Genomic DNA, 25,971 nt, shown 5'->3' with positions numbered 1-25,971 from the left:
GATTCACAACATCATACCAATTATGTAAAATTTAAATCTGAAATGATATTTGATCGTGACAGAGTAGGACTACAAAATAATTTGTGTCTGTTATATTTTCACTTTTTTGCTTGTTTGTTTGCTTGTTCGTTCATTTGGTTGATGGGTTGTTTATTTTTTATTCATTTCATTGATACATTCAATGGTTGGTCTGTTTTCTGCTCATTCGGGTTGTTTGTTTGTTCATCCTTCTGTCTATCTTTCAGTGCATACACTCACTTCCATGTGTTGTCCCTGCAGGAGTTCCAGCTGCTGTACGAGGAGGCTCGGTTCTACCAGCTGACGCCCATGGTGAAAGAGCTGGAGCGCTGGAAACAGGACCGGGAGCAGCGGCGGACGGCTCAGCCCTGCGAGTGCCTGGTGGTGCGGGTGACCCCTGACCTGGGCGAGAGGATTGCCATCAGTGGGGACAAGGCCCTCATAGAAGAGATTTTCCCAGAGACCGGGGATGTCATGTGCAATTCAGTCAACGCCGGCTGGAACCAGGATCCAACCCATGTTATTCGCTTTCCACTGAATGGCTACTGCAGGCTCAATTCTGTACAGGTACAGTCATTAATAATACCTTGTATTTGATGGTCATCAATTACGAATACACTACCGATCAGAAGTTTGGATTACGATTTTTTTTATGTTTTTGAAAAAACTGTAAAAACAGTAATATAGTGAAATATTATTACAATTTATAAGAACGACCTTCTAGTACATTATATTTTAAAGTGTAATTTATTGGTGTGGTGCAAAGCTGAATTTTCAGCATCATTACTCCAGTCTTCAGTGTCACATGATCCTTCAGAAATCATTCTGATACGCTGATTTGCTGCGCAAGAAACATTTTTCTTATTATCAGTGTTGAACAGTTGAGCTGCTTAATAATTTTGTGGAAACCATGATACATTCTTTTATGAATTGAAACTTCAAAAGAATAGCATTTATTTGAAATAGAAATCTTTTGTAACATTATACGCATTGCTGAATAAAAGTATATATTTTTTTTAAATCGTACTGACCCCCAAACTTTCGAACTATAGAGTACAGGTGAAACTCGAAAAATTTGAATATCGTGTAAGCCATAATCATCAAAATTATAACAAATAAAGGCTTGAAATGTCTAACTTTGCATGTAATGAGTCTATATAATATATTATAATATTATTAAGTTGAATTACTGAAATAAATTAACTTTTGAATTTTTTTGAGTTTCACCTGTTCACACTTGGGTGAATCTCATGAAAACTAAAAAATATTGCTTTACAATTATGAAAATAATTAAAATGACCAATAAGAATAATGGAAGTAGCAAAAAAATGTAAAAGTAAAATGTTAATGAAGATTTGGAGGAAAAATGTCTTGAAAATTATGTCAAATTATTATATTTTTTCATTTTTATTATCATTTCGGGGTAATTTGTGAACTAGACATGTTTTTTCTTGAGATTTACCCATTTGTGTTTAGTTTTAATAGAATTTAACATGTGTAGTCCAGACAAAAGCGAGCCACGGTGCTCGACTTGGAAACGGTGATTCGAACCTGGACTGCAACATGCCCCGATCGAAAAAGCCCTCAAATAAAATCAAACTTTAAAGTTTTGACTTGGACTTTGAAAAAAAGTTTTGTTGGATTGCTGGGATATTGGGCGCTGTGCTTGACTGTTTCCTGCCAACATGAAGAGATGTGAGAGGGTGTGAGATGTAGAAGGCAGGTGTGGCTCCACAGCTGTAAAGGTGCAGTAATGCCCCACCATTGGCTGTTTAAAAGGTGCTAAAACAGACACACAGATACATCCACATACATGCGTCTGTGAATCCTGGAGGCGATGCTAATGTGGGGAATATGTAGTCATGAAACCGAGAGGAGAAGAGAGGGAAATGATATGCATAATTTATTTTTAACTCGTCCTTAAGACAAATCTCTCCGTTTGAAAAAGTGCTCCAACATTTCTGTGCCTGAAGCGTTTTAAACACACATGCTACATTTTTAATACTGTACTTTGGTTTCTTTGAACAACCTAAACTGGTTTACGCTACTTTTTTACACACGCCTAATTGACTTACTGTATAACTAATTAGTGTGTCTGATAACATGTATTTTTTCCGCACAAAAAAAAGTTGCACTTAACCGACTGAATCGTGCGGGTGGATTTTTTTGAAAGCCCCGTTTTTGTCACATCTCGGGTGTTCACAAAAACCCACCTATGAAATATGAGTAGTTCAGAGAGGAATGACAGAGGACGAGAGATATGGAAAAAGACAGAGTGAGAGAGAGTTTGTTGCCAAGAAATTGTAGCCTTTACTGTAAGAAAGTTAGTGAGTGATGCAACCATCAGCGCTGTGAGTGTAATGTCAGAATCATAAGCCTTCAGATATCAATGCGTGAATATTTGAGAGGCTTGTGACACGTTCATTCTGTCTTCACGAACAGCTCTAGATATGGATGTTTTTTATTAAAAGAATGGATTAAATTTAAATTAAGGGTATAGTTCACCTAGAATTCACCTTTTCTTTTTCTGTGGAACACAATTTATTTTGAATTTTGTCCATACAATGAAAGTCAATGGGGTCCAAAACAATTTTTTTTGACGTTCATCGGTCAAAAAAACACTTTTCAACTCATTCTTCAAAATATCTTCTATTCTTCACAAGGCTGAGTAAATGATGATACAATGCAATTTTTTTTAGGTGAACTATCCCTTTAATCTTCTTCAACTGGACAAAAGTTTTAAAATCCCACAAAAAGAACGAACTTCAAAGCCGAACGATTTGTGTATTAAAACTCGCTTCTGTAACACTGATGCAACCAAAACCTAACATGGATCTTAACGGCGCTATATGTCCTTGAAAAGATGCTTCAAAAACGCAATCTTTCTTTGTGCACGGTAGGCCCTGATGTCTTTCATTCCTCATCCGTGCGTAAGTCATAAGAAGTGTTCATTTCCTCTACAAGTTTCTCCGCAGCCTCAACTTCCAAAGTGAGGATAAGGATGGACATTTTTTCTCAGGCCCTGTGCAGTTCAGCTGATTCCTTCGTCTTCATCATCTTTTTTTTTTTTTTTGCGGAGGGACTTTTATCTGGCTCTGTTGCCCCGAGCCAGAACTTTCATTTTCATGTGAAGCACACTTGAAAGAAGTGCAGGAGTAAGTGAATACTCAAGGCTGCATGTATTGAATTTCAAAAAAATCTACAAGCACTCCAACAGATAAAACATTTGGTTGGCTTTTTTGCGGTGGTGGGAATGACAGTGACAGCGGCCGCCCTGAGACGTCTCTCGGTGAGGCATCTCTGACAGAAGCTGAGATTGTGTGCATTGGGTTTGTAATGAAAGAGTCGGGCGGCTACAGTGTGGGCTGTCAGTGGGGGAGCCTATTCTCATTTGACTCGGCATCAAACCCCTGTAAACAGCCCAGGGGATGTCTGCTCGCTCCTTCTCATCCCGGGTGGATGGTCTGGAGAGAGAACCGTCTGAGGGTTAATGCAAGCGTGAAGTTGTTGATAGCGCTGTTACTGAGATTGCACATTTTAAATGCGTCTTGATGCAACTATGTGAAGTGCTGATAGAGTGGCATAAATAGGAGTTTACTTTGAAAAAAAGTCATACCGAGTTTTTCATATTCTCATTATAGAGAACTTGAAGTCAAAATAACAGACACAAAATTCCCCTGGTTTCTCTTGGGTCCTAGAGAGACTTGTGGTGTCAATCTGGTGCCATCTTGATGCAGTTAGGTGAAGTGCTTAAAAAGCAGCTTGTTTTATGGAAAACTTCATCTCAAAATACTAAGACTTTCCTGGTTTCTCTTAGGTCCTGGACTGTTCCAAATAGGGTTGCCATTTTGATGCAGTTATGTTGTGTATTATAATCTGCTTACTCCAAAAACCCATAGTGAGTTTCTCAAATTGAACAAAGAACTTCTCAAGATACTAAAAATGTCCCTGGTTTCTGCTAGGTCCTGGAGAGACTGTTCCAGAAAGTTTTAACATGGCGTTTGTCTTGGTGCAACTATAGAGCGCTGATAGGCCATGTCCACCAAAACGTTTTTAGCCAGCTGAAAACGGCGAGCTCTGGGCGCTTGAGAGCGTTTTGGCAGTTGAGACACTTTGCTAGTTATGATACGGAATATCCGCGAAAGTGTTACTAGTATCTCATTTCACACATTTTGTTTCTGTGTTGATTCTATATTAAAATATCGATACACTGTAACGTATTTTCTCTGGCTCTTGTTTTAAATAATTTTGTTCCGTTATTGTGCTTGTCGTTGTCATCCGTTGACGTTGTACAAGCAGAATGTGGCGGTTGGTCGGTGTGGTATTAGTCCCGCCCCTCCTCAACTGCGATTGGTCGGTTGGGTAAAAAGTGACAGTGACGCTCCCATTGAAAACAATTGAAAAAATACGCCAGCCGTGTGAAAAAACGCTTTGGTGGACACACGGCCATAGAGTTGCATAAATGGAGTTTACTTTGAAACTAATATTGTATGACAAGCATCATCTCAGAATACGGATAATTGTCCCTGGTTTCTTCTAGGTCCTGTAGAGACAAAAGGGTTTAATCTGGTGCCGTCTTGATGCTTTTAATTGAAGTGCTGATTCCAGTAGCATAAATAGGAGTTTACTTAAGTTATATAAAACTTCATCTCAAAATACTAAAAAAACTCCCCTGGTTTTTCTTAGACGGTTCCAGAATTATGCAGTTTTTTTAAACTCCAAAAACCCATAGAGACCCCTCAAATTGAACAAACTGGTTTCTCCTGGATCCTAGAATGACAGTTCCAGAAAATGTTAGCATGGTGTTTGTCTTTGATGCAAATATAAGTGCTGATAAACTAGTATAAATGGAGTTTACTTTCAAAACTTGTACCGAGTTTCTCATATTGTACGAAAATCATCTTTACTCAGAATACTGAGTGTTCAATCCCTGGTTTCTTCTAGATGCTGGTGAGACTGTTGGTGTCTTGATTCATCTATAATATGAAGTACTGAGTTTCTCATATTGTACTGAAATATCAATATGTTTCTCCTAGGTCCTGGAGAGACTGTTCCAGAAAGGCTTCAGCATGGTGGCGTCATGCGGCGGGGGCGTGGACTCCTCCCAGTTCAGCGAGTACATCCTGAGTCGGGAGGACAGACGGTGTCAGACCAGCCACACGCCCATCCGGATAAAACAGGAGCCTCTGGACTAGCCAGCTCTTGCACCAACCACGAACACCTCAGTCTGCTTTCAAAAAAATAAAAATAAAAGAAAAACGCCAGCGGACAAATAGAAGGCTTTATTTGCAAGAAGAGTCTGCTTCGACTCTTCGGACTCCAAGAGGACTGAATTCTTAGTAAATGTTCGAGTAATTTCATCAACGACCCCAAAACTCCTCCAAAAGATGCGTTACAAACCCAAGCGAGCCACAGGATGGCTTTTCAGCTACTGACCTCGAGTTGAACTTTTTAACTCTTTATTTGGCTCGAGTCATGAAAAATGCACTCGTCGATCTATACTTCCACAGTACAAGAACCATGACATAACTTTGCGATTGTAAAGTCCGAGAAGAACTCTACAAGGAAGTTGCGTTTGTGGCGAACGCACCTTCCGGCTAGAAGACTTTTTAAATGATGCACCAGTCAGATCTCCAAGCTCCCGGGCCAAATTAACCACAGAATACAAAAAGTCTGTCCTCTGATCCATTTTTAATCTTGATATCTAATGTTCTCATTTTCCAGTCTCATCTATGTAAATCAGTTCTTTTATGACCTACAGGTTTATTGCTGTTGTCTCGCTACATGAAGGATATGAGAGCAGTTCTCAGAAGTCATTTGGTTGTAAGTGCGGTCTGCAGTTGGCCGCGTAGACGCTTTGACTTGAGGCTAAAGCGGACGGTCTGGTAATGCATTCAGCGCTGGGCGGAGAGGCTTTTTGTTCTAGCACATCTGAAGGGAAACCTGGACTCGCTTGTCTGATGGCATCGCTAAATCCTCGACTTTCTTTCGGGTGCCCGTTTTCTTCAAAACTAGCCCTGAACGTACCATCTAGCAGCTTCGAAAAATTCATTATACATCATGATTGCTTTGAGTAAACGGTTAAAAAGCAAATATCTCTTTGTAGATACAATTCCCTTCACGTCTAAATCAACATGGCGTTTGATGAAGGCACGTTTTGAAAAATACGATTAGTCAGCACTTTCAGGGGGAGCTGGCCGGACCGACAGAGAAGAGGGGGATAACTGTGCCCCTCAAGGGTCGGGTCAGACTTCTCTCCAGTCTCCAGGAGTTAAGGTCACTTTCCCACAATCCCTTTTGATCGCTCTCTCTTAGCAAAACAGTGCAATCAGAGCCACTTGGAGAGAGACTGAGGGAGAATAAACTTGAAAGGTTAGCTTGGTGGCTGGTAAACAGACTGAATTGTATAATGTGTTGTAAAAAGGCACATTTAATAAGACAGCTTTTTAAGGCTCTCCGCCTCACCATTTCAAAAGGAAGAGTCAATGAAAGGTCACGGATATGTGATGCTATTTGTTGTCTTAACTGGCCATTGTTTCTTTTATGCTGTGTTCAAATTTCTTCGATTTGTCGCACATTGTACATAAAGGCTCACGGACGCTCCGCAGGCCCCCCTGAATGCAACTTACCATCTCGCCGCTGTGCAACTGCCATTTTGATTTGTAAAAAAATGAAAGACTATCTTGTCTCCAGTGCAACAAGGGTCAGAGAACATTACAAAAATCTTAATTTAAATACTGCTCTAATGGATGTTGTGTCGAGATGTATATTGCAGTATGGTCCAAATGTATATTATTTAAATACAAATTTTTTGTAATGGATTATTATTGATATGAATCATAGTGGTATGTCAGGCATGTGTTTATTTGAATTGTCATATTCTTTTTGTAATTGGTGTTGATAAATGAACTTTTAATAAATTGTTGGGATTCCTTCCCTATTTTAAACCACTGACAGCATGTATGTGAATGTGTTGGATGAACTTTTGATACAAATGACAGTGAGCATTTGAAGTAAATATCGCAAATAGATCAAGACTAAACAGAATTAGCGACGCACTTTATTTTGGTACGTTACTTGGTACAATCCATCGTCTGTTGACTGGATGCGAGCTTGCAGTCAGTTGTGGAGGGTTTCAGTGGACGAAATGATTGAAGTCACCAGAAGTCTGTCGTCGTTTCACTGAAAGATCGAGTCATGGCATTTTGGTCAAAACAAATATAAAAAAATTAATCATTCAAAATATCAATAATAGCAATTAGAAAATGGATCTTTAGCATGCAACAACGTTTTACTTGAAGTATTTCTGAAGAAAACAATCAAATAAAAAAATAGGGTGGGACTTTTTGAATATTTTTGATCAGAAATTGACTGAATCATGGAAGGTGGGCGGTAAAAACCAGAATAGAGCCTCACCTGAACGAGTTTGCAGTAAACGGTGAAAAGAAAAAAACTACTGGGTCTCAGTTACGTACTCGCATAAAAAAAAAATCTTAGGCACAATGTACTTCTTGTGTTCATGTTGTTTTGCTGCTATTGAGGTGGGATGTGGGTAAGGTGATGGACTGGGTAGGTTAAGGCATTGGTTCATAACAGTAAACTTTTTCAAACTCTTCCTAATCAAACACCTGATTCAACTCATCAGCTCATTGGTAGAGAGACTCCAACACCTGAAACGGACGAGTCAGATGCGAACATATACAAAACGTGTCCAAAAACAGGGTTGGGAAACACTGGGTTAAGGGGAGGATCAACAGAGTAATTACAGATATAATTACATTCTGGTATGTTATAATTCAAGTACAATGTAAAAACATGTATTTACCATAGACATGTAAATACCTTCTTTTTTTTTACAAAGTGCATTGTATCACATTTAAATGTTAGTACATTTCATAGTAGTTAAAGATACCAAAAATTGTCTCAGGAAGCAGACCTAAATCATATTTATTTGATCTTTTACTTGCTGGCAATTATGTCTTCACATCCCACATATTGGCAAAATGTTAGGATGTAAGGACACATTATGATTGATTAATGTTAACCAACGTGTGGCGTAAGTGAGGTCAGAAATTAACATTGTGATTAACAATGATCAAGAAAGTATATTCATTTTGATTCCACGTTGACTTTGACATTCATTCATGTAAAACAACCATCAAAGAAAGTCATGCCAGAAGTATAATTAGGAACTTTATTCTTTTACAAAAGTACAAATTTAATAGAGATGAGCACTTTTTTTCCAAACCAACCAAACATTCAAAAATTGTTAAATTTAGCAAAAATAGAAATTCTAATAGATATGTTTTTTAGACAAAAGACAATCCCTTGATCAACAATACTGTTTGTCCAAACGTCAGCACAAACAATACGAATTAAAACCAATCTGAGCGATGGAAAAAGATTTAGCCTCAGATCTCAAAGGAATCATTGCACGTGACATGAACGTTGACCGTCTCCCAACATACATCTGTACAACGCCAAAAGGTACATGTCAAACAATGTCATTTCCTCTCCTACTTGCATGTCATAAAGGGCAGTTTACAAATATTCGCTATTTGAGACATAAAATAATGCCCGATGACAGATACTAAATTTATTGTGAAATTGAATTTCATACACAAAAGTACAGGATCCAAAATGCAACATTAGTATTTTAAAATCATTACTGCAGTCTGTGAAAACCACCCTATTTTGAACGTATTTAAAAAAAATGGTCAAATTAACAATACGTACAACCTGCCATTTCTCCACAAATAAGTTACGAGAGATCCTGCTCTAGAATCGTTGTTGAAGCGATGCATATTAGTATTAGCATATTAGATAATTCCATGCCGTGAATTTGATTAAAAAACAATGGTGCCCTAGGAGGGCCACGTAAGGCACCATTTCACAGTATACTTAACACAGACACTAGTGAAACCGTACACACATTTAACCCCACACTGAGTGTGCGAGACAAAACTGTCACTGAATTTCAAAAGACCATCCAATAGGATGAAAGACAGTCAGTGTTTTACAACACAGAGTTTCTTCATTTTGCATAAATCTGTAACAAAAAAAACCCCCCAAAACATCCACACGTTTCCTCAGAGTCTTAAAGATGAGCTACTTATAAGTTACTAAAAATACTCCCGACTCGTTAGACCTCTAAAAATTTGCATTCACATTTCCAGTGTCTCTATTGCAAACGAGGCTTTCGGTTAAAAACAAGTCCAGCCGCTATTTATATAAAACAAATCTCAATCTCTATCCTGAAACGTAAAACCAGTCTGAGTTCAAGTTAATGAATAAAAAGATCAACATTGCTCAAAATGATGGCTCATTAATCCAAAACAAAGGGGAAATAAAACCATAAAAGGGTCACCCAAAGGGGATAATCACATGGTGTCCACAGCCGCCGGCTTACGTGCTTTTCCAGAACCTTCTCATCTCCAGAACGGCCACGTTTAGAAGTTTCACAGCAACACGCTCGTACTGATCAAAGAGTTCATGCCACAGGTGAGTCTGAAGGCACAAACCGGAGATGAATGTGGAGAAGGAGAGGAAGACTTGAACGTATTACTGAGAGTCAGGCAGGTGGAGTACCATTAGGGTGGATGAGCTCATCCATCTCACTGGACCAGTGCTACTTCAGGAGGGCCTTGTAGAGCAGCATGGACCTGGCTGTGGTTCGCTCCTGCTCCATGCAGAAGATCAAGTCCCTGAGGTTGACCCGGGTGATGCGCTGACGGGTCTGCCGGGCTGAAGACGTGGAGGATGAGGTAGAACCGGCCGCTGATCCAGAGGAGCCCGCAGGAAGCTGAATGGGAATAAGGAAAGAAGTCATTAGGTCTTTGTCAATGTGAAAGGTTGATAAACGTTTGCCAAGGATGTGTGTGATTGATGACAATAAATGGTTTCTACATTAAGTAGGCTGTTCAATTTTTGCTTTATTTTTTTTATTTAACCATAAACAGCCCACAGTTAGACAAACATAATAAAAAATAAAATTACATGGTTAATTTTAATAAATGTTACCATTTATTAAATGTCTGTCTTTGCTGTATAAAATCTCTGCTCTGCAATCACCCTCTCATGACTTACAGCATATCATTTTTTAAAATAATAAAATAATAATAATAAAACAAATGTTAAAGGAACACTCCGACTTTTTGGGACTTTAGCCTATTCCCCTTATCCCCCAGAGTTAGATAAGTCCATACATACCTTTTTCATCTCCGTGCGTGCTATAAGTCTGTTTGACGCACCCACCGCTAGCCTAGCTTAGCACAAAGACTGGATGTGAATGGTTGCAGCTAGCATACTAATCCAAATAAGTGACAAAATAACGCAAACATTTTCCTATTTACATGTTGTGATTTGTATAGTCACAGAGTGTACAAAAAACAAAGTCACATGAGACACAGACATATTTTAACCGTATAAATACTGGGAACTATATTCTCTGAAGGCGAAGCACTGCTACTTGGGCGGAGTGATAACCGCAGCACATGAGACGCGCCGAGGTGAGGAGCAGAGAGTTCGTTCAGAGTTTGGGTTACAGAGTCAGCAATTTATAAATAGTAAAAGCGTAGTTTACAATCATGGATTTTCGCTGTATTGTAAAGAGCTGTGACAATAAACAGGGAGACCAGGTGATACATGATGTTTCATAGAATTCCAACTAAAAACGCTGACCGGATGAAGAAATGGCTACTTGCTCTGGATATTGATCAAAACACACCTAATGAGATTATCAAGGGACATTATGTTTGCTCGGTACATTTCACTGAGGACGACTATTTTCAAAAAATGGAATTTGCCACAAGGACCATGAAACGTGTGCTGAAGGATACGGCCATCCCATCGATATCACATACAGGACAAAGTGGAGCGGCTGCGGTAGTGTTCCGTTATATTTTTTAATGTTTAGCCTAACGTTACTGTAACAGTGCCATTAGCTAACTTAGATCTAATGTAACGTTAGTGACACTATTATCTGAATAGGGTGGTAACTACTATTGCAGTTGTTTACGGGCTCCATGTATCCCCTGCAATGTTAGTATTGTTGCCTCGAACGCGCTCTGTCGTCTCAGTAACACTTGAGCGGAGCTAGAGGTCACGTAGTCACGTTGGTTTTGTTGACAGAAGAAAAAACGGCGCGTCTCAGGTGCTGCGGTTATCACTCCGCCCAAGTAGCAGTGCTTCGCCTTCAGAGAATATAGTTCCCAGTATTTATACGGTTAAAATATGTCTGTCTCTCATGTGACTTTGTTTTTTGTACACTCTGTGACTATACAAATCACAACATGTAAATAGGAAAATGTTTGTTTTATTTTGTCACTTATTTGGATTAGTATGCTAGCTGCAACCATTTACATCCAGTCTTTGTGCTAAGCTAGGCTAGCGGTGGGTGCGTCAAACAGACTTATAGCACGCACAGAGATGAAAAAGGTATGTATGGACTTATCTAACTCTGGGGGATAAGGTGAATAGGCTAAAGTCCCAAAAAGTTGGAGTGTTCCTTTAAAACAAATTTTAATTCTCAAAGATTGGATTAGGTGGGATTTATTGTGCTTTTTTTTTTAAACCGTAAAAATAAATGAATAAAATATTATGTATTCTCAAAGATTGGACTGAAAGATTGCTTTGTTACATTTAAAATAGTAAAAAAAATATATAGATATTTTTTAATATTTATTCATTTTTATTATCAAATATTAGGTCACATTATTTTGTGTTCATGTTTAACTTGGATCAAGTTAGATTGCTTTGCATTTAATTTAAAATAGTAATAAAAAAAATATATAAAAAAGTATATATATATATATCATTTTTTTATTACTATTTTATGTATATACTATTATATGTATATATGTATATGTATTCTAAAAAGATGCAATTGGGTCAGATAGTTATGTCTAACTTAAGAGTAAAAGGAAAAAATTAAATAAATATTTTTATTCTCAAAGATTCGATTAGGTCAGATTGTTTTGTGTTGAATTTCGAATGGCAAAAAGAGAGAAAAAAGAAAAAAAGAAAAAAAAATTGAACAAGTCTTTGTGCTACCTAAATCATAGCTGAACCAGTCTGGCCTTGATTTGAATTCTCTTTTTTTTATGCGAGCATTTTTGCAGTAAAGACCTAGCAGTCATCAAAGATCCTTTGGTTTTGTGCTTTTGTGTGTTTGTCAGCACACCTGCACAACATGTGATCATCTGTTCTCAGCTCGAGGCTAGAGAACCACACCTCACGCCCCGGGCAGCAGACTTTTGATCTCCACTACAGTATCTCAAAGCAGTTCCTCTTCAGATTTGACTCAAACAAATGTGAGTGGGAAAGAGTGAGATCACAGCCACACTCTTACAAAAAACAAAGATCATTCAAATAAAATCTATGCTTATATATGGGCTAATGACCAGCTTTCACAACATCACGATTATTTACATAGTCCACCTCGAGTGGAAAGACCTTACAACCAATTTACTGGAGGAGTGAGCAAAGATCGCATGTGTATCGTATTCATCAGCCGCACAGGGGGTCTATAGCGTGACATCACTCGGCTAGAATGAGGTTAGGGTCTCCAGCCTTCACTGAATACTAAGTGTACGTGAGAAGGTGTAAGATGGCCTCTGGGCACAAAACACACACCACACCCTACAGAAACAACATGCAGCTTTGTGGGATCTATATCACCCTCATACATGCTACACACCCTGAATGATTCCAACTCTCACACACACCCAGGGCTGGCAAAGCTCACGACATGTTTACGCGGGCAGGTCGGTGCGCGGTCTTGTACGCCGTTTAATGTTAGCTCATTATTCTAAAATTGTTAGGAGCACTTTAAAAGAAGAATGAAACGCAAAACTAAAATCAGAGATTACTGCCAAAATGTTCACTCATTAACCACACCCAGAAGAGACTGTTCCAGGAAGTTAAGTACACGGTCAAGTGATAGTTAGCCACTGGTCACATATCGCACACACTTAAATAAACATGAAATCAATGCCGAGCATTGGATGCTGTGTGTGTGTGGAGAAACGCAATTTAAAAATGTCATGTGATAAGTGTCAGCAAACACTTCTGAATGAAGTCTTCAACACAGACCCAACTGTACTTTGTGATTTCTAATTAATAGATCAATGGCATCTTATTCAAAATTTTGATTCTTACATGCAACGACTTGAATACTATTTTTGAATTAAGATTAATTTCATATTTTTTAAAGCGTGCATAAAAGTAAAACATGTCCTGATATTATATAAATAAAAAGTCTTATTAAAATAATGAAATTCTTGAAAGGAAAAGCTATAGTTTGGCAAAATTAACATTTCTTTGAGGGGAAAAAAAGCATTTTCATTACAACATATCTTAAAAATTAAATGACATACATTTTGCAGGTGGCGGCATGTGGTGAGGTAATGCTATTGTTGATAAATGATTACAATTGTTTGTTAATTGAAATAAAGCTGAAATAAAATAAAAATGTAAATGTTACATGGAATACTTCAATTAGAAATTTTACAATAAAAAAATAAATCAAAGCTTAATAGAAATCTATTAAAAAAAATATTAAAAACTATTTAGTAAACTAACTAATATTAAAGAAATATTTATATTTCAGAAATATCAGGATCTGTAGACATGATACATGTTGTCAGGAAAATGTTATTACTTTTTTTTGATAATTGTATAAAAGTTTTTCAAAACTATAATGAATACAAAGAGTTTATTTCGAAGAACTACATTTTTATCGTTGACCCATAATAAAATATTAACAGAAAGCAAAACGCATGCAAGTAAAAATTCATTTTTTTAAATAAAAATCTAAATATGTAATCACCTAAACTCTAGCCTTTAGTAAGAGACAGTTTCACTTGCTCAACTCGATACTGCAGTACAGGAAGACTGCGTTTCACAGTTAGCATGTGTGGGTGAACACGCTCAGGGCATTTTGCCACTATCCTAGTGGTGCGTTAGAGATGGAGCTTGTTAAGCCTGCATAAATGTGTAAAGATATGGATGAATATATTACAGATGTGAGCATTAACATGCCGCAGGCACTGAGAGAAATGTATTTTCTAAACCACATTAGCTGTGGAGTGGAATGTGTAGGGTGCACAAGCTATCTTTTCGAGTGTCATTAGGGTTAAAGTGTGTTAGTTGTGTTTGTGCGTGTTCACTGTGTGTAGGACAGCAAACACCTCCAGAGGAACTGACTCCAAACCCTGAAGAGATGAGGCAGCTTACACTTGTAGGTCTCTGAAAGCCATGAATTGAGCAGAAAGGCATGAAACGGATCCTTCAACCAGATGTAAAGGTCTTAAAATCTTCAAAACATGTACAAGTCATGCAAGAAGCAGCTCTGCTCCGAAGCTACCCTAGAATTGAGAAGCCCTTCAACTCAAAGTGACCAAACCACAACAGAAATACCCTCTCCAGACAAAATGGAGAGAAAAAACCTTATTACTCCACCTTATTCCTCCAAACGACTGTGAGCACTTCTGGCCTCTAAAGGTTAGAGAGTGCCTGAGGGTTCTGTGTGTCTCCAGCGTTTGGGGAAATGACTCGCCTTGCCTCTGCACGAACACAGCCCAGTCTCTGCAGAACTGCCGCCCGGGGCTACACAACCCCGCTCCACTTCACTTTAACCCTATACTATCCGGCTTTTTGATGGCAGTCTTTTACTTTGATCCAGGACCATCTAACCTTGTGCAATTACAAAACTATGAGGGACATGGTTGGGCTTCAAAACAGGCCGCTTAAACCGCAACATCTTCCTCAAGGAAGATCCAGAGTTAAAAATAAAGTCTAAAAAAATAAAGATTCTTTATTGACATTGATGGTTCTATGAAGAACCAACCCCTAGAATTGCAAAAAGGTTCTTTAGATTATTAAGATGTTCTTCACACTAAGAAAAAAAAATGGTTATTTTAAGACCTGTTCACAAATAGTTTCTTTGGAGAATCAAAACTTTTGCATGGCAAAACACCCTTTTGGAACCTATATTTTTAAGAGTGTAAGATGGTTCGACGAAAGCTGCTAAGACCATGGTCACTTTTCTAGCCCATTTATGACACAATCCTAGTTTGTGGTTCGGTGTGTATTATCCATGGATTAAATCTGTAAAGTAGTTGACACTACACATAATTAAAAAGTCTTGCTGTGGGGAAGGGGATTTTCTAATTAGTGAAATAGTGGCAAAGCTGCAGTTCCTTTGCCTCCAGTGAAGTTGAGGAGCTGAGGGGCAGAGCTGGAATAAAATCCAGGCCTGCGGCCCCAACCAAAGCAAGAGCATATAAGGTTTTGTGGTGTTCCAGCATTACCTCACCACACAATTAAGTACAGACACAACAAAGTCCAACTGGTGAAGATGCTACTAAACCCTTAAATTAACCCTGAATCCAACACACCATCAAATTCAAACCCTTAAATCAAACATGTTTTTTTCCCCTTCATCCTTTACTAAAAATTAAATTGAGAGCCACTAATGGAATAGTTAAAACTAGATCCTCTAAAGTATTCTGGGTGGTTGTTATTGCCTTTCAATTGTGTTTTGAGTGGTTTTAGCATGTTGCTATACAGTTGTTAAGGGGTTATTTTAGCAGGTTGCAATGTGGTTGCTAAAAAAAAAAACACCCATTTAACCCTAGAAACACCCTAGCAACCACATAACATGCTAGTTTTTCTAGATGTTTTTATTAGCATGTTGCTATGGGGTTGTTAAAGCCTACCCACATAACCCTAGAAACACACTAACAACCACATAACATGCTATTTTTTCTAGATTTTTTTCCCCACATTTTGCTATGCGGTTGTTAAAATCTACCCAGATAACCATAGAAACACCCTAACAACCACATAACATCCTATTTTTTTTTAGCATGTTGCTATGCAGTTGGTAAAACCCTAAAAACATCCTAACAACCATATAACAAGCTAGCTGTTTTGAGTTTGGTTGCTATGGTGTTTCTAGGGTGTTCTCAGAGGTAGCTGATCACATTATCCATTAAAAGAACCCACCCCAACTCTATAGTCTCTAGGTATGTCAATGGTCTAGATATCTATCACTAGCATTTATCAATATACAAAGTTCTCAAATCTGCCATAATCATTTCTAATAACCACCAAAAGGGAAAGTATTTTTTTTTTTCAGTAAACCAAAAGTGCAGCATGTATGCCAAACACTTGGATCAGATATGAATGTCAGAAGATGCCACATTCTGTGATTCACCCGGGCTGTAGGAGCTGACATCTCCAGACCTCTCCCAATCTGTTTTTTTTTTTCAGGATTAAGCATAATTTAAGAGTCTAATTTGACACTCTGACAATGTACGCCTCTCAAATTTGAGTGGTAAATTTCCACGGTGCAAATTCACAAATATTCTGCACACATTTTAGAAACAGCATATCCCTTTCTCGCCTTGTTTCACTCTCTCAGCACAAAGAACCGGGATGCTTCAGGCAGCACTTGCGGGAGAACGAACATTCTGCCTACATCTGCCTGCAATTCAAACAGCTCTCCCACATTGTGTTGCCTGTACAAAAAAAGAGCACTTGTCAACAGCTTACATGGCTACAAGGTACACATTAAGCTCGAGGGCGATGCTATACAAAACACACGAAGTAGCTCAACAAAGATTGTGGCATGATGGTCTTTAAAACACTCTTTTAGTTTGGAATACAAACATTTTTCCATTACAGTGGACTGAATGTCTCCACTACTACTGATTTTGTGTCTCTCAACTTTCAAAATAAGCTGATTTAACGAACATTGTTAAGGTTATATTCTGCATGGCGAGATGCATGCCTACTGTGTTTCAATCCAGAATAAACACAATGTATAAAGAGTAATAGCACGGGCTGTAATGGTAGCTGAACAGCTTGAGGGAATCAGGAGGGTAAGCCAAGATGGTGCCAATACCCCTCTGGCTTCTACATACACAGAGGGTCATTGCGGTAATATGAAACAGATTATTTACACAACCAACCAGAGATCTCTGGCAGTGGGGGAGAAAAAAAATAAAAAATAAGGGCAGGAAATCTAAGAATGTATTATAACCATTTAGATGTATTCTTTAAGCCGTCGACAAATACACCGGAAATAGATCAGCACTCTTTTTCCTCTTAAATCCAACGAAACTAGTATAAATATGAAATTAAGAACCACAATGTATAAACCACTTGAGGAACAAATATATATAAATCGAAAAAAATCAACATTTCCTCAATTGGTATAAACATTCACAACCACAATGTGTATACCAACTGAGGAAACATACGCCCATGGTCAATCTAATCAATGGTCAATTGATGGTCAATCTCAATCACATGATTTACATAAATTAGACAACCATTTTGTTTTTATAGCATCAACAAATTAATGCTCTTGAATGCTTTAATAAGAGTGCTTTGGGACTGACTGTTCTGGTTAATAACTCCAGAAAGGTGTTTACATTTAAGATTTAGATACAAACGCTTAAAACGCAGATAGAGATCAGTCTGTACGACTTGTGCAAGGTTGTAACTTGTTCCAACTGATGAAATGGAGTGCGAATAAACTAAACGCAAGGAAGGACATGGCGAATCGGGAAGGAAAGCGATAAAGAGAGAGAGGGAATGAAAGAGAAAGGAGAGAAGTGTGTAGAGTACGACTTGAATTTAATATTTCATGATTGCCTGAAGGATTTTTCACAGATCAATGTGACTCTGTACCCAAGCCAGTGTCAGCCAGAGAGCGTCAGGAGAAAGCAAAAGAACGAAAGAGAGAGAGAGAGAGAATAAAAGCGAAAACAGTTGAAAGTACGAGATATATAGAGTGAAAGACAGAGAAAAGAGTTAAAGGAGGACAAGCATAAAACATTTACGGAAAAAAAGAAACAAAACAAGAGAAAGAAAGAGACAGTAAAAGAAATATTTGGCTCCTCTGTTCAGGAGACTGTTAGTCTTCTAAACACTAGTGTGTGTTTGCTCCATGAGACATACACCCTCCACTGCCTCCGTGCCGTGGGCTTCGCCAGAGGCACACATTACCTCCGTTAATGGGTTTCCATTTGAGCAGCAGAAAGGAAGCCAATAACCTATCCACACTAATGGATTAGTCTACATGTAGGCAACCTCTGCAGCTAATCTTGGACCAACTGTTTTCTTTCTTCACGAAACAAAAAGGGACAAAAGGATGTCACCATATGTGGGTACAAAAGTAAAATTCTTGAAAAAAAAGAGAGGGTAAAAACTTGTGTCTCAACAGCTATATCAGTCCAATAAATCCAAGAGTCTCCCACTGTTCTGATTTGTGTCACTAAAGCCAACTTTCACAAAACTCTTGCAGTTGGAGGAAACACTCACCAAGTTGTCCTTCCATGGCCATCATGAACCAATAAACTTACAATTTTAATTAGCAAAGATTAACAAGGGAGGTAATTAATTTCTGAGATGGGCATCTTAAAAGCGCCAAAGGCTTGACTTTGTTGACGGAGCCGAATGCTTTTTCATTGATGTGGGCAAAATAGAGGGGCATCATTATAAGCTGGCGAAAAGCATGCACTTGCATTCTAAAAGAGTTGATGGCTGGAAACGTTCCTCTTTGAGGTCTATTGTGCTGTTATTGCTGGAACTGAATTTAGAGCACCTTATTCATTTTACCAAATATCCTACAAAAACTTTATTAGCCATAACAGGTAAAAAAAAGACGAAAGGGTGCAATGCTAAGAGTGACTACACAAACAAGATAATCTCAATCCAAGCAACAAAGAACAGAAAGTAGTAAAAGTACTCCGAGACGCGCTGAACATGAACTGGTCATGAAAGCTGAAATATGGTTGAGCTGCCATTCGGTAATTGCAAAACGGCAACAAATGATGCTTAAATTGGAGCAAGAACACTAAACAAACCCCAGAGCAACGGAAAAAGGTAATGTTCTGAAGAGCCATGTTTCTTCTTTTCTCCTACATCCAGACAGGTATATGGTTTGATAATATGTTTTAAGCCAAGATAAGGTCAAATGCATTTGTGGTCTCACCAAGTTCTCAATCTGAGCATCATCAAACCCAAACCATCATGTGAAGTTCTCAAACACACAGTATGAATAGAAAATTCCCTATCCTTCATCCTTCAAGGCACTTTTCTCATGGAGAATGATGCAATATTCCACTCCTCACACATCAAGACTTTTATAACAGTATTCCAAGAAGGACTGAAAATATTCTGGAGGCCCTGCTCTTCATTTGATCATAGCTACATACTGCAAGGGATTTTCCATTTTGTCAACTCCCTGTACAAACTACAATAAGTCCATCAAGTGTTACACATTGCTTGTGTCTTTAAGCAAGTTTTCTATTATGCGTGTTGTGGGACAAAAATAAGTGATGTACGTAAAAAGATTAGCATTGTTTATTTACCGAAATGAATTATATAGCAGTAATGCCCAGATCTACAAAGTAATATTGTACACATTAATTAGGGTAATAAAACCACAAAAATATTTGCAACCACTTTTTTTATATATATTTTTTATTACATTATTTCTGACTGCAGTTGAATTTTCGGTAACTAGCCCTCCAATTTAAAATCCTTTTCAGTCTGACAACAGGACATTTCTGGGTCGAACAAATAAACCCAATTTAACCTCCCTTAATATATTGGATGAAAAAATGCTTGTCAAAGCAGGAATTGATCAATACAAAATTAAGAAAAACAGAACACATCATCACTCTTACAAAGCCCAAACCACTAACAAAGACCTTCCACTTCTTGCAATGATAGCCTGGGGTCAGAAAGAGGCAATTTTTGGCATTATGTTATTCCGCGCAACCCCTACAAACTGATAACAGACTCTTCATGCTCCTTCTTATCATGTCAAAACACATGCAGATAACCCACAGATAGCGCACACAAGACTCATCACATCACCGTGCATTAAAAAAAAACACTGGAGCTCCAATCAACCGGCAAAATCTGCCACAGAAAACAAGAGAATCTGTGTGAATTTTATATTAATGATCCAACTTTACACAACGGTAACAAACCGCAGAGATAAAGCACAAGGTTTAAGGCATGTAGGGGACAGAAAATGGGAGCCTACTGGAAACCTGAGGAAAAGCTGACAAAAAATTAATATTTTTTTTTTTATTGCGTACGACGGCTTGAAATGTGGTGCACGAGTCATACAGACAGTTTTTTGGAAGTTTAACAGTGCCAGTGCCCATTATGGAAAAAGAGCTCTGGACACTATGCAATTAGGGATGCACTGATATTAAAATTATATTACTATTTTGTCTAAATACAATTAAAAAACTAAAAATAAAACAAATCAATTGTGAATTCAGGAAAAATGTATATTGATTTTGAAATTTAGATTAAAGTCGCAATGAAACATAATAGCAATAAATCTTTTCTTACATATCTGGAAAAAAAAGAAAAATCACACAAAAAAAAAGTAGGATGGGAATTGGTTCTATTCATTAGTTTCTGATTAAATGGAGGCAAATCTGAATGCAAGCTTGCAGTTGCTTTTTTTTTTTTTTACAAAGTAAGCTGACTAAATGATTGGAAAAGTCTGGCATACTTTGAGAAATCTGTCATAATTAGAGAACATAATAGAGAGAGATGTGTCATAACTTCCTGAAACAACAATTTAGATCAAGAATTACAAGGTCAAAATTGCAAATAAGAATTTTGTAAATATATAAATTACTGATCTATTGTGCATCCCTATATGCAGTTTGTCTTTGTTGCAGAAAAGTCAGTCATACAGGTTTAGAACAATATGAGGCTGAGTAAATGATGATGATGATGTAAAATTTTGAATGAACGGTCCCTTTAATGATACATTCAGAACAACCACACTCTCAGTTCAATGACTGGTAATGTTTAAACTTTAGACCGCTGCTGCAAAAAGCTATGCTTTGGTAGTGCTCATTACTGGCTACACATTTCAATCTGCCTTTGGTATTCCATGTCTGCCCCCACGTCCCCCTCCCTCCCCCCATTCAGTCTCTGCCCTCTGGCCGATCTGGCAGAGGGGGAGATTTTAATTGTGGCTATAGAACTCTGCACGGTTCTTTGCCTGTGAGCGAGCCCTCACTTCAGTGAGTGAGAGCTTGCTTTAGTGATATTGGGTCCAGTCCATCCCTTCAGGCTGCTTTTAATGGCCCTCTCCTCTCTTTCATAGCCGGGGCTGAGATTGTTTTCCATGTGATGCCTGTTAATTCTGCTGCAGGGAAGGGCAACCGTATATTCATTCTCCTTTTCTTTACGAGAGATACATTTCTTCTTGCTTTTCGTCTCCATTTTTCCTTCTCACAATACTCGCTTTTCTTGACTTGAACCGAAAGTTAGACCCAACATGTTACGGAATGCATGCGGGCCGAGAATTTGCTTGTGGTTAGTGGACGCCAAGAATAATGGTGATCTTAAAAAAAAAAAAAATTGTAGTAATAATATAAGATGTGCAGAGATACAATAAGAAAAAATGTGCAGTACTGATCAATGGTGCATCCATATCTTCAATTTGTATTTTTGTTTCAGAGAAGAAAGTCATAAAAGGTTTGGAACACAATGAAGGTGTGTAACACTCACTTTTCACAAATCGAACTGAAAGTTAAAGCCAACATGTTACACTTATGAAATTTATGCACGGCGAGAAGATGCTCACGGTTAGTTTGCGTCAAGAATTGTTGATCTTAAAAAATAAAAAAATTGTTCAGGAAGTGCAGCAGATAATATGAAAACATCTTCTCTTCCTCTTTTTCCACATGGATTGTTTCTCAATCTGTCATCCTCTTCATCCCCCTGGCCTCAGGACTGAGATGAACATGTTAATATGGGCTGCCCATGTTAGGACAGCTCAACTCTGAACCCTCATGTGTGATCTGCCCCCAGGCTCAGTCTGGTATGCAGGCCCACAGGAACTCAGCGGCCTTTATTACAGCGTGCCCTAAAACTCGCCCTTCAGAAACGTCCTCATCACCTGCCCTTGTGACTAATCTACCCTCGAGCAGTTCTGCAGGGCTGCCCTCTGGCCTAAACGCTTCATCAACCCAAAGACAGACGGAATAGCAATTAAACAACAAACCGCCTCAAGGGCGTCGAGGCCAGACAAAGGGCAAGCAGAAAACTGTGCCCTTTCCTCAACCGCTGCAAACAAGAACTTGAGTATTTTATCACTATGTCCCCGACAAAGTTCCCCGCAGAACGACACCACAGGAAGCTCACGGAGAGCGAACAGGGAGCAAGGACGAGGTATTTTGCTGTCAGGACACGGGGGTGGGGGAAGAATGAGTGGAGCCATAATGACATGGCTGCCTCCCGCTCCGGGCCATGCTGCCCTTCAGGCACATTGCTGTGATGAAATCTCTGACTGGACCCTTCAGAGCAGGCCCAGCCATGGACCTCTGGGCGAGGACCGACCCCTTTAGAAAAGTCATATTCGCTTTGCTCCATACTGAGGCAGTGTGTGCGCGAGTTTCTGCGCACATGTTGGGGGAGGCACTGCCGAAGGCAACGTTGAGTTGGATGTGAAAGACAGAAATGATGGGGTGAAAACAAAGAGAGAAGACATCTACTTGCCTTCATTCTGGACGCATATGACGTAAACGCTCTTACCTGTGACACCAAAAAAAGGCATCTGGGAATGCATGAAGTTATGTAATAAAAGTTTGATTCTGTTTGCTGATCTGTTTTGGTTATGTTTTATGTGGGTGGATGAAGGTAATCCATAGTGAAAGAGGTCGGCAGTGCATTCATAGAGCAGAAATAATGCTTTTATTTGGTTATTTATGCTCTCCATAAAGGGACATTTAGTGCCCTCCACAGCAGCAGATTGTTCCAATGCAAGTAAAGAGAAGATCTAAAACATGTGGCGGGTCATTAGAAGGCAGCCCCTACTGTTAATGTTAATAGTGGTAATGATCGTTTATGTGCAATACCGTCTGGCACATCTCTTATTGATAATTTGCCATGGGCGGCAGCATGTGAAGTCACATTATTTACATAGAACTGAAATGACACTTGCTTGATTTACTAAATTAGCACAAATAAGCTTTGCCCAAGCAAACAAGCCAATCAGCATATCTCTGGTTGGGGCATTTATTATGGCCATATATTATAAGCTTGTGAGTGCAACAGTCAGATTCCCAACAAAAATATTTTTGTTTTACCAGTTTTTTGACAATATTACCAGTGCTTTGTAGTTCATTCGCTCAAAAGACATTTAGTAGATAACACAATCTTGTACAATCTTAATTCCATTTCAAGTTACTATTTCATGTTTGTAATATGAACCACATGAGCTGGTTAGTTTGGTTTATGGCAAAAGTGTCTGGTCATTGTTATACTACATTAAAGTAGAAAACTATATAAAAAAATGTTTTAAACATTTGCTGGGTTTAAATAATTCTGAGAGAAACATATTGCATTTCAGGAGCTGACATGCTTTAATCTACTTAGCATTGGCCCAAATGAACCTTAGTTTCGAGGTCCATATAAAAAAGGGCCCAAGGGTCTTACCTCTGCACCTGCTGAGGCCCCAGGAGAGTCAAGCTTGCGTTTCTTGCGGGGTCCAATGGCAGCAAGGGCTGTAAGGTTGGCATCCCGCTGTCTCATCTGGGCGAGTTCCTGCTGCTGCATCTGAATGGCAAGAACATTCAATCAATATCAACTGGATGAACGGTATATCAAAACAACTCATGCGAAACAGACATGCATTGTCTAGGTCTGTGAAAAACAAGTCCCCAAATAAGTATTACTGTGGATCACATTCTTTTACTTGAATTATCATTTTCAAATATGTGTATGCTGTGTATTTTACATTCATTCCAAACTGCCCTGAAGAGCTCTATAGAGCAAATGAAGCTCCGAACATCATGCACAGCTTCAATGCAGCAAATAACTCAGAGCTTTTTCCGTATCTGGGTGCTTAATTCAATTTCTTTTCACGAGGGAATGAGAGAGAAAGTGAGTGAGTGTTTGAGAATGAGAGAGCGAGCGATTTTCAAAAAGCACAGCCCGCAGGTAAAGTCATCTCACCCTAGCAGGCAGTGACAGAGCCAGCCATGCCGGGAGGGGTGGATGAGGAGGGGGGCAGCGCGTCCTCTGTTCCCCCGCTCGGAGTGAGTGCTGCTGGGCACAGATTGCAGAGAGAGTCCTCACCTCTCCTCACCCTGACACTCACACCACTGCGGCCATGAACTCGCAAAAAAAACACTAGCAGCAAGAACGGTTTTGTGTGTCATCGACAGCCCTTTTAGAAAGTGCATTCACTGAGCAGCAGTGGCCACAGGAGTTATGAAGTGAAGTGGGGGAAATGTGGGAACAAAACATTAGAGGAGGGGTACAGGACGGATGACGTTCCAAAAAGAGATTCCCATACCAGGATGACCTGGAAATAGTTTAATTTTGTTAAGTTAAATAAAAGAAAATCTAAAATACTGGGCTGTCAATATCTTAAGAGCTAACTAACTGTGATCATACTCTTATGATTTTTGTTTTGTTAACATTCTGTTTCATAAAATGTCTAATATTAATAATATATATTATAAAAAAACAAACAACTTTTATATGAATGCATGTATATTTACTAAGTGTTTGTACATATACACATGCGCACACACACTTTCTTGTTTTAATTTTAATTTAAGGGGATTTGTATTGTGATATATTAATAATTAAATATATTAGTATATTTGAATTTAATAGGAACAAATTTCTGGTTTTGTTTCAATTGATAAAGGGGTACTTGCCTTTTTGATGGACCTGTGAGAATACACAAGACTATTCAATATTCCAGGAATGATGTGAGTGACTGATTTTCATTGTGTATGTATATTACTTTTAATTGACTGAATTTGTCACTTGTGCTGCTAAAAACAATTTGTTCAAATAATTGTGCAGCCTGCCCCTCCTTTCACAAATACAAACTAAATAACATAATGAAGAGGGAGAAATTGACAAACCGCTAATTCAAGACAACGTTTACATGCTAATTAAGCCAGGGTTATGCTAATCGGAAGGGAAGTTGTGCACATTGCATGCACACGCATGGATGCCCCGGAGAGAGCGAGCTGACACGTAAACATGCCCAGCGCGACTGCTGCATGTCAGTGATCTGGTGCACTGAACTTTCACCTGACCCTGACAGCTACGGTGAATGAGCCCGAGGACACATAAAAGAGACGCAGACGGCATGGTGTGTGAATCTATTTGAAGTAATGCGAGGTAAGAAGGCCCTGAATGGACACAATGCAGCCACTCTTGGGGTGTTAAATGGAAGGTTCTAGAAGGACAGGCACTGTTTGGTGTCGCCGCCTGCAGCTAGAGCGCTGACTTGCGTTCATATTCGATTATTTGATGAGGAGTGAAAGGGGAACCTAGTTACGCCATCTGTAATCCAGAGCTCTGTGGCTCCACATAATCACTGTTTAATGACTGACCTCAATCACAAATCCTGCTGCTCAACTTTAACACGGTTGCACTGTGAATACCGATTGAAGATTCTCCAATTACCTCATTAAAATCAAAAGCGCTGCAACACTACGGCTACGATTCAGAATGGAACAGTGGCATACTGCTTGCTTACTACACAGTGTATACTTTACACTGCATGGTTTAGTATGTGAAACAGTATGCAATAATGATAACGTCACATCACTGTCACATGACCTTACCAATTTGCATGTTATATTCAGTGTCAGAGTCCAGTTATCAACTCTAAAACAAAAGCTGAAAAGTGTAATTTTTTTATGTTATAAATATTATGATAAAGAACATTTCTCAACCAATGGTGCAAGTTTGGGGCCGGACAATTTGTTTGGACGAGCAATGGAAGACAAAGCGAGTTTTAGAGTGCTATATTATTTCTGTCATCACAGAAATGTTACACTTGACTTTTAAATTGAATTCTTCTTCTTTTTAATCCAATTTCACATACATTATATATATATATATATATATTTATATAAGGTCTTGAAT

The 25,971-nt window shown here is 38.6% G+C and overlaps 2 protein-coding genes across 11 annotated transcripts in view; one reads left to right on the top strand and one right to left on the bottom strand.

Annotated features, from left to right (window-relative positions):
- LOC306994049 (BTB/POZ domain-containing protein kctd15-like) overlaps positions 1-6,964 on the top strand; it is a 66,650-nt gene extending 59,686 nt beyond the window's left edge. For all 8 annotated transcript variants that reach the window (XM_079604341.1, XM_079604339.1, XM_079604344.1 and 5 more), the window contains 2 exons: positions 280-585; positions 5,055-6,964. In XM_079604341.1, the coding sequence (XP_079460467.1) occupies positions 280-585; positions 5,055-5,213 (465 nt within the window). In that variant the 3' untranslated portion in view covers positions 5,214-6,964. The remainder of the gene's footprint in view (positions 1-279; positions 586-5,054) is intronic.
- Positions 6,965-8,128: 1,164 nt separating this feature from the next.
- Positions 8,129-25,971, bottom strand: part of LOC306993816 (transcription initiation factor TFIID subunit 4) — a 38,034-nt gene continuing 20,191 nt past the window's right edge. The window contains exons 13-15 of one of the 3 annotated variants that reach the window (XM_079603926.1): positions 23,512-23,631; positions 9,607-9,820; positions 8,129-9,525 (exon numbers count right to left, since the gene is read on the bottom strand). In XM_079603926.1, the coding sequence (XP_079460052.1) occupies positions 9,647-9,820; positions 23,512-23,631 (294 nt within the window). In that variant the 3' untranslated portion in view covers positions 8,129-9,525; positions 9,607-9,646. Of the gene's footprint in view, positions 9,821-23,511; positions 23,632-25,971 lie in introns of all 3 variants that reach the window. The other 2 variants (XM_079603927.1, XM_079603925.1) reach the window with 2 other exon arrangements.

The sequence above is a fragment of the Phoxinus phoxinus genome, assembly GCF_949152265.1.
Source record: "Phoxinus phoxinus genome assembly, chromosome: 25".
Classification (NCBI taxonomy): domain Eukaryota; kingdom Metazoa; phylum Chordata; class Actinopteri; order Cypriniformes; family Leuciscidae; genus Phoxinus; species Phoxinus phoxinus.
Note: the sequence above shows the minus strand (reverse complement) of the source record. Positions and strands in the feature narration are given on the sequence as shown.